Genomic DNA, 17,070 nt, shown 5'->3' with positions numbered 1-17,070 from the left:
TGTCATCCTCGGTTAAGTGGAGAAATTATCATCCCCCACATTGAATGATTGACGTAGTCATCATCTTTTGTTTGGTGAGTAGCCTATTCTATTTGCAGATGTTTTAAATTGTACTAGTTTTAGATTAGATCATATACTTACTTATTCAAAAGCATAAGAACTGGAACGTAAAAAATGAAATTTAAATGATTTGAAATATATATTTATGCATAGGAATTGGAAAAATTCCAATTAAGCAGCATGGGTTGCTGATTTTTGTCATATTTTTGATACTGTTCAAGAGATTATCTAGGGATAATCTAGGGATTATCTACTAAACAATGCGACAAAGTAAAAAAATTTTCCCGAGGTTTTATCTTTCCAAATTTTCCCCAGACAAAGTGGAGTGTTATATTACACAAATTCAATGTCTCAATGAAAAACACAAAAATGGCAGTCACATATGCTTGTTCAAGTTGAATAATTAATTAGTGACCATTATTTGACGTTCTAGCATATTTTAGGTCAACACTGATGACCTTTGAAAGCTTCACCATGTAAAATGCGTTTCCACAGTAACCACTCTTAAGTATGAAGTACGTGCAAACCGATTCAGCTACACGGTAAAGTTACAACTAAAAAGCACCCCTAAATATTCACGCCAGTTCACTCATTAGTCGAAATGCAGGCCTACCCTTTTCTTTGGTAACCTGACACAATTCACACGTGTTAAATTTCGCCGAGACACTGGCACGTTGTTTCTACTGTATCTGTGTGTCTGTGTGTGTGCTTGAATGACTATCATTTTCGTAAAAGGTCACATGGATACATCAAAAATGGAACTATATTAAGAACGATGCTCTGTTTCTCACGCAAGGCAATTTAATCCTTTATTTAGAAAGTCGTGACCTTTACAACTTGTTGTACTATTATTACACTAACCATCGTGATTAGGCCGACTCGGAATTATTTCGTTCTAGTGCTAATGTGAGGGACACATAATAAAGACTGAAGGAAACGCAACTGTCTTCATCATACTAATGTGATGCCCCCATTATCATCGTCAACATGAGCGTAATCACCACCACCACCACCATCATCATCTTCATCATCACCACCATCGTCATCATCCTCATCATCAATATTTTGATCAATTTTATTTGATTAGCAAAATCCTGCGCATTATCATTGGATAACCTTATCGCTGCGATTATTATTTTTTTTTATTAATTATGATTTTTTATTTTGTTAGTGAATAATCAAATTAAGTCTGAAGCCATGTAGCTGTTTTGTTAATGATAGAGTTTATAGCTGCAATCTTCAACAGGGGCGGATCCAGGATTTTGAGAAAGGGGGGGCCGACATCCCGATGGTAGCACTTTAGTGATCTTCGTCCTGGGGGAGGGGTCTAGGGGGGTTGTCCCCCTCCCCTTGGAAATTTTTGGTTAATTGTGAGTGCTTGGATGCAAAATGGTGAAACATTTCGCCAAAAACTAGAAAAACCAGAAACGTTGCAGACACGCTTTTTTTGTGCACATTTTTTTTCTCGATAGACACATATTTAACAACGCTCAACAGTGCATGTACAATGGATACACTATTATTGCGTCGATTCCTTTTTTCTTTTGCGCGAAAAATATGACACCAGATTCACCCCAACAAAAAACATAAAACAAGATATATTCAATGAGATAATTATGATATACTTATTAATGAAAGGGGGGGGGGGGTGTAGGCGGTTTTACACTATCTAACGCAACGTAGTCGCTAAGAACCTGAAGTATTTTTAAGGGAGGGCCCGATAATAAGCGGAAACGGATCACCGACCGAAAAAATATCGGAATTTGTGGACTATTTCTTGCTTCCTATTGTATTAAAACAAAGCACCTATGTAAAAGACACAAATCACATTCTGAAAATTGTGGAAGCCACCCCGTTACCAAAAGCAGTAGTACTTGCTACACTCGACGCCATGCATAGACTGGAAAACCAGATTTTACCGACAGATAATAAAATCTTAAAATGGCTCCGCTATAGAGATGAAATTCTATTGCTTTACGACGGTTCACCTCAGGAACTTGAACAACTAGTAAACAGGTTGAATGAAATTCACCGCTTCTTAAAGATTACGGTAGAAATATTACACACCGAGGTAACATACCTAGATTTGAAAATCTTCAAAGGTCCAAGGTTTGAAACCAATGGGTTATTAGACACCAAAGTCTACACCAAACCCACGGAAACCTTCCAATACCTCGACAGAAACTCTGCACACCCACTTGCCACTAAAGGTGAAGTCTTACGATACGCACGTCTATATGTAACAATGAGACTGATTTCTTACAGAAAAAGAATGCGTTCACAGAGAAACTGTTACTCCGTAACTATAAGAAAAAAGGAAACTGCCTCAGCCACGAAAGGCATAAAATTTGAAAACCGTGGGCAATACCTCACTACCAAACCTACACAAAAGGAACCACCAATGGTGTTCAAGCTTACCTATACACCCCATATCAAAACCACGCATTTGCAAAATGTACTTTTGAAACATTGGCACTTAATCTCGCAACACGCGGACAGGGTCGTAGCGAAGGTTTTTGTTGTTGGGGGGGGGGGGGGGGGGGGGTGTGGAGGATTTGATTTGCCGACGGATCTGGAGGTGGTGACTGAAATGGGGGAGGGGTCTAAGGGGAGGGGGCGGTCTATACGGAAGCCTTTAATTCCATTTCTTTCACTGAGTTGCCGGCGATTGTGGCACTCGTCTAGCTACAGTAGCTATACTGACGGCCGTAAAATTATCAGTTACTTGCAGGCGTCGGGTGATTGGATTGGTGAATGAGTTTATCAGATGAAGAACTGGAAAATCGAAATAACCGATAAAGAAGCTCCCGTTCTCCTTTTCTCTATTCAGCTTTCCTTCTTTCTTCCCCTTCCGCTCTCTTCACCTTTTCTCCTTTTGCCGACCCAAAATTTGCCGACAGCGACCAAATTATTGGGGGGTGACACCCCACACCCCCCCCCCCCCCCGCTCGCTACGCCCCTGCACGCGGAATTATCCAATCTGTTTCCAAAAGAACCGATTCTAGCCTGCAAAAGGGCCCAAAATCTCAAAGATTTACTTGTTAACTCAAGGTTTCATACTAACGAAGAATCGGCTGACTCTCAAGGTTCACACGAAGCTCTTTTAGATGCTCTTATAGCTGCACTATGAGTCCATAAAAACTCGTGCACAGAAAATAGATGCATTTTGAGACGCCCAGGCCGAATATAAAATATTCAAAGGCTACTACTGATGAAGCTCCTCCTATAACGTTTGAGAGCAGAAACCGGTCTAGTTGGTCATAAGAACCTACACTAGTCTCTCCTACTATTAACAGTACACTCAATTCACCTAATAGGTGCAATTATGTTTCACCACGAGGAGCATGCTATAAGTTCATGTTCCTCGGGCCCTCCCTTAAAAATACTTCAGGTTCTTGGCAACTACGTTGCGTTAGATAGTGTAAAACCGCCTACACCCCCTTTCATTCAGATAATTATGATATACTTGCTAATGTGCATTGATTTTCCCTGACAGTAATAGTCAGCACTATAGTACTGAGCCGTATCTAATTAATACGTGATGTCGCGTAGGCCTGATAATTGCCTTAGTTTCAAATTTGGAATAAAAACTATCGCGTTTCAGGGAAGAACAGCTGGATATATATTACTTTTCTTTCACCAAGTTATGCCTATTAGGAATTTGAAGTACTCCCACATAAAAAAAAAAACGCAACTGATTTCCAAAAAGGGGGGGCCGGGGCCGGGTCGGCCCCCCCTGGATCCGCCCCTGTTCAATAAGTAAATCAAGGCTACATTGCTTCCCTTTAGACGCTGAAATAGTGTTCTTGATTTTTCTTTTGATTTTGTTTTTTGTGCTATCTATCAATAGTATACTGTCAGTGTACTGATTAATAACCTCTTCGCTTACTTCTACGGTTTTGTGAACCAAGATGCCACATTTTGTAGTTCATTCATGTATTGCATAGTAACAAGAATACAAAAACCCGATGATAATAGTCTATGCATCAACAGGTGCGCAAATAACTGTTAGCAGCATATCTGCCGCTCTACGTGTTTTGTATTTCTAAAGACAGCACCTGATCTCCATGGAAATATACATCCATCCATTTATACATACATCCCGTTTCAAACGACGCCCGTTTCTGAATGAACAGCGCCCACTTCAATAGCGTATTGTTGACACCCTTCTATATAGGCCTATAACAGCGTTAGAAAATATATCAGCGAAGCTTTATGAAAATGCGGGTCCTGTAATTTTTAATAAGTAAATACCCACGGCGATAAGGCGGTATCCGATAACCCAGCCAGCAATTAAATGAAAGGCACGTTACTTGTACTTAATAGAACTGTTGATCACATAAGATTGTCAGAGACTTGGACAGCCAGCAGCGGAAAGGTGAGGATTGGACGGTTTGTGTGCACGGATTCAGTGATTACGGCTTGAATCAACGGGACAATCACGGTATACTATCTACAGTATGTCTTAATACAACGCTAGAATAAAATTGATCGTCGTTCGGGGTAAATATTATCGGATAGACGAACTATGGTGAAATCAACGTCAGAGTTTCTACGATGAGACACAATTCTAGAGGTCGACTTGGATTTCGCTGGCAATTCTTTGCGAAGCAGAGCAGTAGGTATGTCATCCTTTGGTCGGCTTTGATTCTGTTCCTCGTGTCTCTGATATTACCCTCCCTTTGGAACGATGGTGGGCAAACTCGGTCCATTCGAGATACTTCCAACCAAGTCAATATTAGACGACGAAGAAGTAAGTGAAGTTATTTTACTATATTCATAGATAGCCTAATTAAATCGATCCCCTCCCAGTCCCCTCTCCCTCCCTCCACCTCTCTCCCTCTTTCTAACTACCCCCAAAGCCAGAGGAGGGACAGGGAAGATTTTAAACGTGTCTATGGGGAGATGGCCATATAGATGTTATGAAGTCTAACAGCTATAGAGGAATAACTAGGGGAGTAATTGAGTCATCGCCCAAGATAGTGTCTTACTTTATAACATTCGATTACATTCGTTTTGAAATGAATAAATAAATAAAATAAAATATTGCCTCTGTTTCTGGTTGACATATGAATGCCATCAGTGTTGAGCCAATTTTTGGTAACATTAATGTTTCCTTCTTTCATTGTATTGGTTTAACCTTCTCAGTCAGTTAGGTTGCTGTGTATATAAGAATAACGGTCGACTTATAAGAGTACAAGTTAACTTTCAAACACTGTTTGCATAGGCCTATATACAGCGTCTATATACAGGCTATCAGTGTAGCTCTATATAGCCGTGTAAGTTACCGTATATGCGGGCTAAGATATCAACAAACTACTACAAATCCAAATGAAATTGTAACTTTATTCCTACAGACGTGATAATATCACATTATAACATAGCTTGATCTTATGTTTTCGTTCCTGAACGCCTTACAATCCATATAGTGATGGTAGGAATTCTCAACACACAAAATTAATGTAGAAAGTGTTGCAAATGACATGCCTTCACTGTAGGGATATTTGCATTTTCGTTATTGTGTCGCTGCCATAGTGAAATATTAGAAAGACATATTGCCACAAATCAGATCAGGTATCAAATATAAATGAACGCTGGAGAAATATGATAAAGAAGGACACAATTAATACACCGTAATGTATGCGGTCGTCGATTAAAGCCCCTTCGTGTAGCATTTATGTAATGGCATATATATACCCAGTACAGTAGTACAACTATGCATTGCCATAGCTCAGTTTACTGCATTTCAATTAACCCCAGCACATATTTGTATTAAGAAGAAATTGTTTGACAAAATTATCAAGGATTTGGCTATATATATGTTCTTTTCATTTTTAAAACACTATTTTTCAGTTTATTACTTTCGTGATTAAAATCATGACCATTACAGAACGCCAAAATCAAAATCAAAAACATTTTTTTTTCAAATAGTAAGTAAAGTTTGTTCTATCTGATGGAAAGTTCACGTTTATGTTTGTTTGGTTTGGTTTTTGTATTTATTTTATTTTGGTAAAACTTGATTGATGATTACTCTAAAATTATTGAAAAAAAAAAATGGAATTTATATTGTTTTTTTAGTAGTTTAGGTCAATTTTTTTATCCAAAAAATGTGGCTTTTTAAGATTTAAATTGAGAACTTATCATTTGATCACTTAAGCGCTAAAGGATAAACATATCGCTTCTTACAAATAAGGAGTCCATCAATTTGCCAATTAACATGAATTGATAAATCAAAAATGTTCTGTGGCAAATGTCGAAATTATCATACTTATATTCTTGAAGTAAAACAATCATACAAAAACGATTTACTTATTTTCTATGACTTACAATGACCAACAAAACAAAGAGTCAAGAAGCTGTAACTTCTGAACGAGTAAGCATTTGAACATTCTCCAAGAATCGTTAAAATGCAAATTAGATGCAGGAAATGATAAAGGACAAGTCATCTTTCCTTCACACTACAAATCTACAATATTTTGTATTTTATGGGCATATATATATATATATATATATATATATATATATATATATATATATGCATATATATATATATATATATATATATGCATATATATATATATATAAGAATGTCAAACGTGTTCACTTTTAAATATATAGTTTAGAATATATAAAAAAAATATATTTAGTTTAGAACTATATATATATATATATATATATGTATATATATATATACATATATATATATATATATATATATATATATAATTGAAAACATATTGAGAAGGAAAATCCAGAACAGTGAAAAAAACTTCCAGCCTCCACCGGGATTCGAACCCAGGCCTCCCTCTTTATATGTGGATACTCTAACCACTAGGCTATGGACGCTGATTGTATGTTCGAAACCGGCAAGGAAGGTCGTAATTCCAATGTGGGCACATCATATATATGCCACTCCGAAAGCCGAGAAAGAAAAAATATTATTTTCAAGACCATTATTATTTTTATAAGGCGATACTCTGGTTCACAGAGTTGCATCAATTATTAAGAATCCATATTTTGAATTTTGTTGATTAGCTAACTGACAGGTTTTACACGAACGTCCTTTTTTGACGTTCCAAACAGCGATTTTGTCACGTATTTGAAAATACTGTAGATAATCTCCAACACGCGATTCGTCTTAACAGGACACATCCTAACTTTCCATTGATGTTCTTATGAAGTATTTATATTTAAGTATCATACATGTAGTTATAACCAAGCAAATGAACATTATTTATTGAATATGTCAAAATTTTATCCGAATCAACGCAAAAGCCATGCTGCTTCAGTATGGAGCTTGGTTTGATAAATTATGATTACTATTTTTAAACATGATTTGGTATTTTTGTCTTTATTAATGATGCTCAATTTGGCCTTCAATATATTGGAGATTTCCATAGACTTTTTTCACATTTCAAGAGTGAACATCTGGAACGTGAATTCAAGACGTAGAGATGACGTCATAACCTGCACTCGAAACCTTGAATTCAAACAAAATGACAAAAAAGAATTACACCCACCTGCTGAAATTAAAATTATGGAAACGACAAGTTTATTTGTAGGAAAATTTCTGGATACAACTGATTAATTCAATCCCATTTTTTTCCTTAATTAGTTGTCAAATATGATTATATTAGAATGCTAGTATATAAACATACATGGAGTGGGTGTTGAAGTGTGCTATAGTGCACCAAATTGCATCTGAGGCCACCTGGAAATGCAAAAAAAAATCCAAAGGGGAGGGGGCCACCCCCTCCCCTTAGACCCCTCCCCCAGGCTTGCCATCAGTCTTCAGCCCTCCTCCCCACTCAAAAGTACCTTCCTACGCCACTGCTCTAGTATATACACAATAAGCTGAGCACGAGAACGAGTACACGACGTGTAGGCTATACGGACTCAACTCTGTTATATAACGAGGTCAAGGGGCAGGCCCTACGAGTAGGCCAATCAAACTATTTCGATTAAAAGTCTTACGTTCAAAATCATACATGACATGGCACAGGCATGTCTGGCAGAATGACTAGCACCATACGCAGGGACGTAGCTAAGGCATGTTGATTGGGGGTGTAGTGGCTGAAATTCCAACTGGATGGGTTCTGAAACCAGTAAATTCCGACTGCTGCTTTGTACCCCCCCCCTAACCCCCGCACTTCACAAACTTATTACCCCCCCCCCCCCAACCAAAATTCGGGAAATATGCTGATAATTTTTCGGGCACCTACTGATAGGAAAATAATTTGCAATGTATTTTTCAAAGGTAAAACTTATATCATTATTATAATTAATATTGTAACGACTCCCCAATAATTGTAACCAATATGGAAGGGTAATAACACGGAAATGTTGTATGTTATTGGCATGCGATGTAATAACCGATGTATGCCTATACATTAACATTAACATATTGAACGCGCGCGGAGCGCGCCAAAAATTTTGGTTATGTTTTTCGGGCAAGTCGTTACAGCCCCCCCCCCCCCCAATCGAATTGGGCTCCTACGCCTATGACGGTAGTTCTATTAGGCCTTTTTTTTAGAGTATTAAAAATCATACGAAGTTTTGTATGGTAGAGTATAAAGATCGCGAGATACAATTTGTGGCAAGGCAAACGTGGTAAGTATGACTGATTAAAGGTCAATTTTGAACGAAATTTTTAAATTTTTAGGTCATTCACAATCACAGGAATATGAATAGGCCTAGATAAACTAAAGTGCGACAGTCGGAAATTCCGACTGTCCTACTCCAAGTTTCCAACTATCGTCAGTTTTACCAAGTTTGGGGGGGTGAGACACCCCCTCCCTGACCATACGCTGTAGTGGGCGCACCCTTCGCTCAAATGCAAATAGTCTCCACCAACCTATCGGAAATACCAAGTTCTACGGCCATAGTGCGGTCCAAGTTTGCGCGCCACGTTTGTGCAATACCTTATCACAGTCTCTTCGTGCACTTGATAATTTTCAAACTTTTAAGTCTCATCTCAAAACGTTCCTCTTTGCTAATTAGAGCTATATAAATGATTATGATGATGATGATTATAATGATGATGATGATTATAATGATGATGATGATTATGATTATGACGATGATGATTTGTTGGTATATGACACTATACTACTGACCACCGAAGGAGCGTGTGCATGTGAATATAATGACCCATCGTTGAAGCAAGAAATAAAAATATATAAAAATATTTCCACTAAATATACCTTGGTTTGTGTTTCCAGGAAATGTAGACAAAAAATAAAGTATCGGAAGAGCTGTGGGGATCGGGGTCTCCTACCCGGATAGTGTTTCATAACATTACTGGAAAGTACTCCGACATTTATTTTCAATAACTCGGGATCCCAGTACAACAGAGGCCCGTATAATCAATGGGCTACTGTAATATATATATATATATATATATATATATATATATCTACAAAGGCATATGAAAACGTAGCTAGGAAAATCCAGAACAGTGAAAAAACTTCCAGCCCCCAACGGGATTCGAACCCGGGCCTCCCGCTTTGTACGCAGACACCCTAACCAACTAGGCAATGGACGCTGATTGTACGTCCAGTGGTTCGAAACCGGTAAGGAAGGTCGTAATTTCACTGTAGGCGTTTGACACCTGTATCGAACAATACTAGTTCTGTTTTGGTGACATATTTTGCCTTACTCTAGAGATCAAGCATATATAATACTATTTATACGTACAGATGAACCAGTACAACATTTAATTTCACTATACCTAACCGTTGTTTCGTATTCCATAATTCTACATGTTTTTACGTGTCCTGTCATTACATCATTATGTCTGTCAGTCATATTTTTATATGATATATATACATATATGACTGTCTTGACCTACCCGTGTCATCCATGTTTATTACAACTCAGTTTTCCCACGAGATTCAAACATTATTATCACAAATATCCGCGTTGATCAAACTATATCAACACAGGCCAAGCAATCAAATTATAACACGGCCCGCTCTTCTTGTTAACTATATCGTATAAATATATCAGCCCTCCTGTGAAGCCCATGCTGTCATGACGTCATCATCGCACTATTTATATATAGTTTTTCTTTATTACATATATATGTATTTATTTAAAATTGGGAAACGTTCACGCATAGCCTCTATTAGTAACGCATACCTGACATGACCAGCCCTTCCACTGCTCTAATTTATATTATTACTTCATGTTGAAAGCATAGATGACGCATTTTCGTCTTGTTTCACGGTGTGTTTAACGTTTATCAAACACAATATCGTTGAAGTAATCAATTTTCATTATAGCATGTCATTGTTGTACGGTACACACTGTGCAATGAATCACACCATACGCGACTGGAGCATAGGCTACCATAGGATCGTTGAGTAAGTATATTGTATAGTTCCTTCCACATAAACTGTTAAAAGCTGTGTATTGTATCGATCAGTTTCGAATCAAACAGATGCGACTAAAATGGCAAGGTTGAGCAAAATACTGCGTCTCTCTAAAATGTATGCTTCTCGTGCTTTTGAAATTAAATCGCAAATAAATATATTTGTCGACATGGAAAAATATTTCATAAAGCCCATTTGGGTTTTCACGGGGTTCTCAACAAGTGGAACATGGGTCGAAGATTATATTCCAGTCCCCGAAAAGAATCGATCCAAAATATTACACCAATAGGGATGATGCGGAGCCTTAAGGCCTTGGGCTTGACCCTCCCTATATAGGCCTAAACCCATGAACATTTGTTTTAATCTAAGTATAGTGAGATTTCAATTCCGTCTGACACTTTGCTCCAACCGATGGTTCTTCTCTGGCCCTCTTACAGTAATCAGAACCCCTATAGGCAACACCTAAGTTTCAAAATGGAGGTGGAACGAAAGTGCCCCTGCAATAACTTCTTCCCTGCTATATCGGTCATTCTGTAAATAAATGGTCCCAGTTGTGACATTTTTGGGGTTATTACACGTTACGTCATGACTAACAAAGTATAATTATACAACCTGTCCTTTCTGTTCCAGTAATGTAAAATCTGTTCCATTCCATACAACAATAGTAGACGAGAAATGAATAATTAAAAGAATTTCAAAGTAATTTGCATCTTGCATCTGCGGGTTTATTAATGTGTTTCAATTCTTAACTGCCTACTTCAAAACAGAAGGATATATATATTTCACTGCTAAATTTACATAAACATTCACGCATATAAATCTCCTCATATGGTTAAAGCTCAATTAAGCAGTTAAGCGGTGTATCGTTCATTACGTAAAAATATAAAGTATTCCTCTTGCTGTAAAAAGAACCGGTATACAATTAAATCTTCAACAAAACTTCCATACAGGTTCTTACATGTACAAAGACGCGTACAGACCTAATAACACATTTACCATATAGGCATGTGCAGATTATAACATTGTTGATCATTTATGGGTGTTTTTCTTTTAACAAAGAACGAATTTCTCGATCTTTGAAACAGATGGTGGAACATAACGTAACAAGGCCACAATATATATATATATATATATATATATATATTTACGACCTTTATTGGGAGACCGGTGCATGGTGGGCGGGAAGTGAGTTTTCTGCCGTATGGCTGCCTTAAGTTTATTGAAGTTTTGTTATCCAATCATATGCTCATGACAATTAAATATTAAATATAATTAAATATGTGAGATGTAAGCCTATATAACCCAATATATACAAATACAGTATATAGTAAAGCTACACCAGTCAGTAGATAAAAGGATTCATCAACTATAAGGGACAAGTTCCTCAACTAGTGTACAACACCAGCAAGTCATCTTCATCAGTTTATAACGAATCGATTTAGGAGATCGGCCTTCATCTTGGAATCATCCCCCTCACCGGCGTGAACACAGACATTTGGGGCCCCGGCAACAAGCAGAAGAATTCCATTAGTTCATAGAAGCCACACCGTCAGTGAAGCGTATCCTCTGTGACATCCGTCTAGCCTCCGAGTCCCTTCATCGCTCACATCGCTTATCCAGTCCTCGAAGCCAGCCACCACTCATCGCCTCCCTAAAAACATGCTACTTCCCTATACCATCCAGCCACGTTTCTCTCCAACCCGGCCCTAAAAAGTTCATACAGACAAAACCCCCAAATTTTCAGATCTCAAACCACGGGAGTCTTATTATTACCGGCTAGGGGCTTTCAACCCTTACCCGCTGAAGTGCCTTACGGTTGAAACAGAATTATACAAGACATATCTATCATCTATTAAAGCTACTAAACAAGATATGCAGTATCCTAAGACATTCGGGCTTGATCTGTATATATGATACGTGTATATTATACATGTATACTAATACTGCAATGCGTAACTATATACTATACATACCATGTTGTAAGGGTACAATTTCAAAACAATTTTTGTTTACGTATTGTTAATGAACATCCTATGTAGGGATACTATCGACGATACGATCAATACAATACGATCGAGAAATTAGACTCTATACGGGATCTGGTCGACGACGGTTAAGAGAGCATTCGTACATTAGTCTACATTAACATAATATACATAGGCCTATATAATTTAGTATATATGGTTCAGCACCCACTGTAAAGAGAATATTGTTGTAGAAAGAAGAAAATACTTTATCTAAACTGTTTTCTCATTCGCCTGCTAAATCCATCATAGATGAAAACCAGGGATATCTATTCTTTTGAAATGTATTACTCATGGACTTATGACATTGGGTTCACTCTAATAAAAAAAAATAAAAAGAGTCGCAATTTCAGAGCTCTCCGCCATCAAAGATGATGGCTATCGATTGAGAAAATTTATAGAAGGATGGATCGCAGGCTTCTAAACATTCATGAGTGTATAGTAACAACAGCGTGATGACTCATCAGTGTGTGTTATAATTCAGAATAAGAAAGATGGTGGGCCTCTGTGAAGGCAAGGAGATAACACAACTAACAAAAAGGATATACAATTCATGCAAGTAATTATACTAGCGTGACTATGCCGATTTATTTGTACAGGATTCTAACTCTTACCTATAATCGGAAATTTTGGAATGTTAGCATTACGGAAGTTTTACATATCTAATTTTCACCATTGGTAATCGGTTACGTATTTTGCCACATGCGTGTACCATTAAAGCTGCACAATCGACACATCACGAATGATACGAGACATTATTATTTTAGATTGGGAAGACTGAGTGCAGTGTTGACTTACACCAGACAATGTAAGTTGTATGTTGAGAAAAAAATATGTCATTGTATCATCCAGTGGTGTGCTCAAATGGGGGGGGGGACATATACCTCCCCCATCTCCATCTCGATCGTCGGTCGGAGGAGAAACGTTCAGTGCGCCGGTTTTTTGTTTAAACATTCAGCCGTTAAAGAATCGGTAGACCACTTCTCCGGTACCCGTGCACGACGCCCTTTAACAAAGTTTCATGCCCTACATGCTAAGTCAGGGAGAATCAACAAAAAATGGCCGCAATCCGTTAGAGGATCGACCTAAGAAATGTTACAGAACACCCGTCTGCACCCTGTGCAACCAACCCCTAAAAGTTGTTGACTCTCACCCTTAACTTGGTGTTGAAATTGATAGCAAACTTAGAACATATTAATAACATAAACAATTAAGTAAACCGTGTTCTTGGCCTTCTAAAACGTAACCTCTCAAGCTGTCCCAAATATGTTTTTGAACCACAGCATACAAAACTCTTGTCAAACCAGTACTCGATTATGTTCAGTAGTCTGGGACCCGCATCACCAGTGTGATGTGGATAAAGTAGAAGCTATTCAGAGAATAACAACCAGATCTTGTATGGCAAACTATACTCTTATAAATACAGTGTGACAAATATGCTTGAGCAATTATATCGGCCCCTGCTAAATACAAGACGAAAGCACACACGTCTACAACTGCTTTAGAAAATCAATAACAATCTTGTGCCAATTGATAAAGACAGTATAATCCCAACAAAAAGTGTTAACACAAGAAATAAACATGATCTTAACTTCCAAGTTCCCTACGCTTGACAGAATTTATATAAATATTCCTTCTTCCCCAGCACCTTAAATGATTGAAATGCTTTGCCATCAGACATCGTGCACGCCACTAGTCTAGACTGTTTCAAATATAAGCTTACTAACTCTTGTGATGTTAATTAATGTTAATGTTAATTAATAAGTTATAACTCTTACTCATACTGTGTAACGCTCAGTTTGCGTTTATGTCCTCTGGTAGGATTTTTGCCGACCTAACCCTGCAGATTCAGATATTGGGAAATATTTTTAGCTAAGATCGGTTATCTGCATATCTTCATTTTAATGTTTATGTCTCACAATTTTTTGCAGAAGAGATATCAGAAAGAGAACGTTTGATATATAAGCCAGTGTTCCTCCACAGCTGGCTTTCAAATGTGCTTTTATTTGGCTCAGTTCCTAGCATGTGAAATTTATTAAACCAACGTTAACTTAGTAAACCTGTCTATGGCAAGACAAATGGCCAATAGATCGAAACGAAACCGGGTTATCGGTTGATAATCCAAGTTTATTGATCCATTAGCCTGGATTGTCGCCGAAAAACCTGGGGTTTCGACTGATAAACTTATAGATTCTCGAATAATAAATGAGAAAGTCAACCGAAAATCCGAGATTTTCAATTGATACACCAGGTTTATCAAACTAATTTAGATAAACCTGGATTAACGACCGGAATCCGGGTTTGTTGGCGACAATCCATGATTATCGACCGATAAAACCTGGATTATCGAAAGATAAACCAGGCTTTTGCGATTGCTTGGGCATTTGGTTTGCAATGCCAGTCTGTCTATTGCTAAAGTGAAAGTATAAATGAAGAAATTCGTGTATATGGCTTACTGTGTTCCATAAGGTACAATATACCAATTGCTGCGGTATATGTCTAAACAAAATTGAATTTACTTTGATACAGAAAATAACCTATAGGCCATGTCAACCTTTCTTTTGTTAATATAAAGCCATCTAAATCAAGTATAAATAAAAAGTTAAACCTAGCCTATATGAATTTGATCTTTCTGTTCATAAATTTCAAAGATGTGATATGATAAAACTAACATGTGACTTGTAACACCAACAAGACGGAATGAATAAACTGAATACGATCTTAATCTATCTCTCAATTTGAAGTATCCATGATCTCACTGTTTCTCTCTCCGCCTATCCACCTCTCTCTCCACCTCACTCGCTATCTCAATTTGTCTCACGAACGACCTCAGAGATTGACACAATGAAAGCAGTCAGTCTCTGAGTCTGTAAATGTTGTCGTTCGCATCCGGGTGACGTTCAGTAAAATTCGCCTTTTGTCGTGTCTTGACGTAACATGAGTGGCAACCATGACTACGTCAATTAGGACTTCCTTTGTGATTTAACTTCAAACTAAAACTTTATCATCACTCAACACGATGTAAATGACAACATTCTGTAGGAAATCGGACAATGCCCCCCATAAACGTAAAGGCTGAAATAGGCTGTGCTATATATGCACTGACCAGGCGAATTGCAAGGCACATACCGTATATGCGTGGATATATAGATGAAAGATAAATGACACATATCGTAATGAGTTGGAAAATCACGAACAGTGAAAAACCAGCCTCTACTTAGAGTCGAACCCGAGCCTCCCGCTTTATATGCGGAACCCTAACCACTAGGCCATGGACGATGATTGTATGTCCAGAGGTTCGAAACCGGTAAGGAAGGTCGTAATTCCACTGTAGGCGTTTGTCACCTGTATCGAACAATACTAGTTCTGTTTTTTGGTGACATATTTGCCTATACTCTAGAGATCAAACATGATGCTAACCAACTCGAAGTCATTTGTGATTCCTAAAGCCGGATCTCGAAAGAGATACTTTGAACAGAATATGTTAATAAAATGGAGGTAAACGACAAAGGCATAATGAAGATATATATAATTGAAATCGCAATGAGTTGGAAAATCAAGAATATATAAATTATATTAAAATTATTCACTGTTTCAATTTATTCCTTGCTTGATATAATCAAATGGCAAACCCCATGCCACTCCTTCATAACTACCACTTCTTGCCCCTCCCAATTCCCCGCCCCCTAGTTTCTACTACCTTTTATCTGTGTCTACCTTTTTTTCTTTCAGGTGGACTTTATACCATTGACGACACGAGTGAATTTTTAAACTGTACTATACCATCAATAGCGAATTTTCCCGATGGCTACCTTACCAGCGAACAGCGGCAACACGGCGGCATGCTCGTCAATCTGGCGGTGGTTCTGTACATGTTTGTTGCACTAGCTGTGGTCTGTGACGAATACTTCATGCCGTCATTGCAATTAATATGTGATGGTAATAACACAGTGTACATCCAGTAATTAAAAGTATAGAGAAATGCAGAATAAATATAACTATGAACGGATAAAACAGCAGCAGTTGTCATTTTATATTATTTGATACTCAAACAGTAGCTTAATTTTGATGATTATGATCTTTTTACTTTTCGATATACCAAATATTTGATCTGCCAGGTAATTAATTCGTTTGAGTCATAAGATAGCTTAACCGTCCCGGTATTAATGAAAAATAGCCAAAAAAGCTTCGTAGTTTGCCAGTTTGTGTTTTGCATAAGTTTTGAATAATCCTGTATATGAAGTGTCTCCAAGGGGCCAATAAATTTCGAGAATCAGATCAAATTCCATTATCATAAGCACATTAATACAAATTTGGTGAGAAAATTTAACATGATGATGTTTTAGCTAGAGCAATTGCAATCAAAAAACCAACGCAGTGCTCACAAGCAAAAAAACGCCACTATTTTAAATGTGACGAAAAGGGCTCAAATCTAGTAAGAGAAGAGAATATGCTTGTTTTCTCTAACGATATGCATGTTGATGTAGACCTACACCCATTACATTTGATTCCTTTAAAAGAAAGTGCTGGTGATTTTCTGCACCTGCTAGTTAAAACCAACTCCTCGCAGCATTTTGTATCTAGAAGATGATTTTATTACATTTTTTTTAAAT

General features: G+C 37.6%; 1 protein-coding gene across 1 annotated transcript in view; it reads left to right on the top strand.

Annotated features, from left to right (window-relative positions):
• The first annotated feature begins 4,217 nt into the window (after nt 1-4,217).
• Nucleotides 4,218-17,070, top strand: part of LOC139979141 (sodium/potassium/calcium exchanger 5-like) — a 30,041-nt gene continuing 17,188 nt past the window's right edge. Inside the window, exons 1-2 of the mRNA XM_071989840.1 lie at nt 4,218-4,813; nt 16,190-16,396. Of these exons, the coding sequence (XP_071845941.1) occupies nt 4,618-4,813; nt 16,190-16,396 (403 nt within the window). The 5' untranslated portion in view covers nt 4,218-4,617. The remainder of the gene's footprint in view (nt 4,814-16,189; nt 16,397-17,070) is intronic.

Source organism: Apostichopus japonicus, chromosome 13, assembly GCF_037975245.1.
Source record: "Apostichopus japonicus isolate 1M-3 chromosome 13, ASM3797524v1, whole genome shotgun sequence".
Taxonomy (NCBI): Eukaryota; Metazoa; Echinodermata; class Holothuroidea; order Aspidochirotida; family Stichopodidae; genus Apostichopus; species Apostichopus japonicus.
Note: the sequence above shows the minus strand (reverse complement) of the source record. Positions and strands in the feature narration are given on the sequence as shown.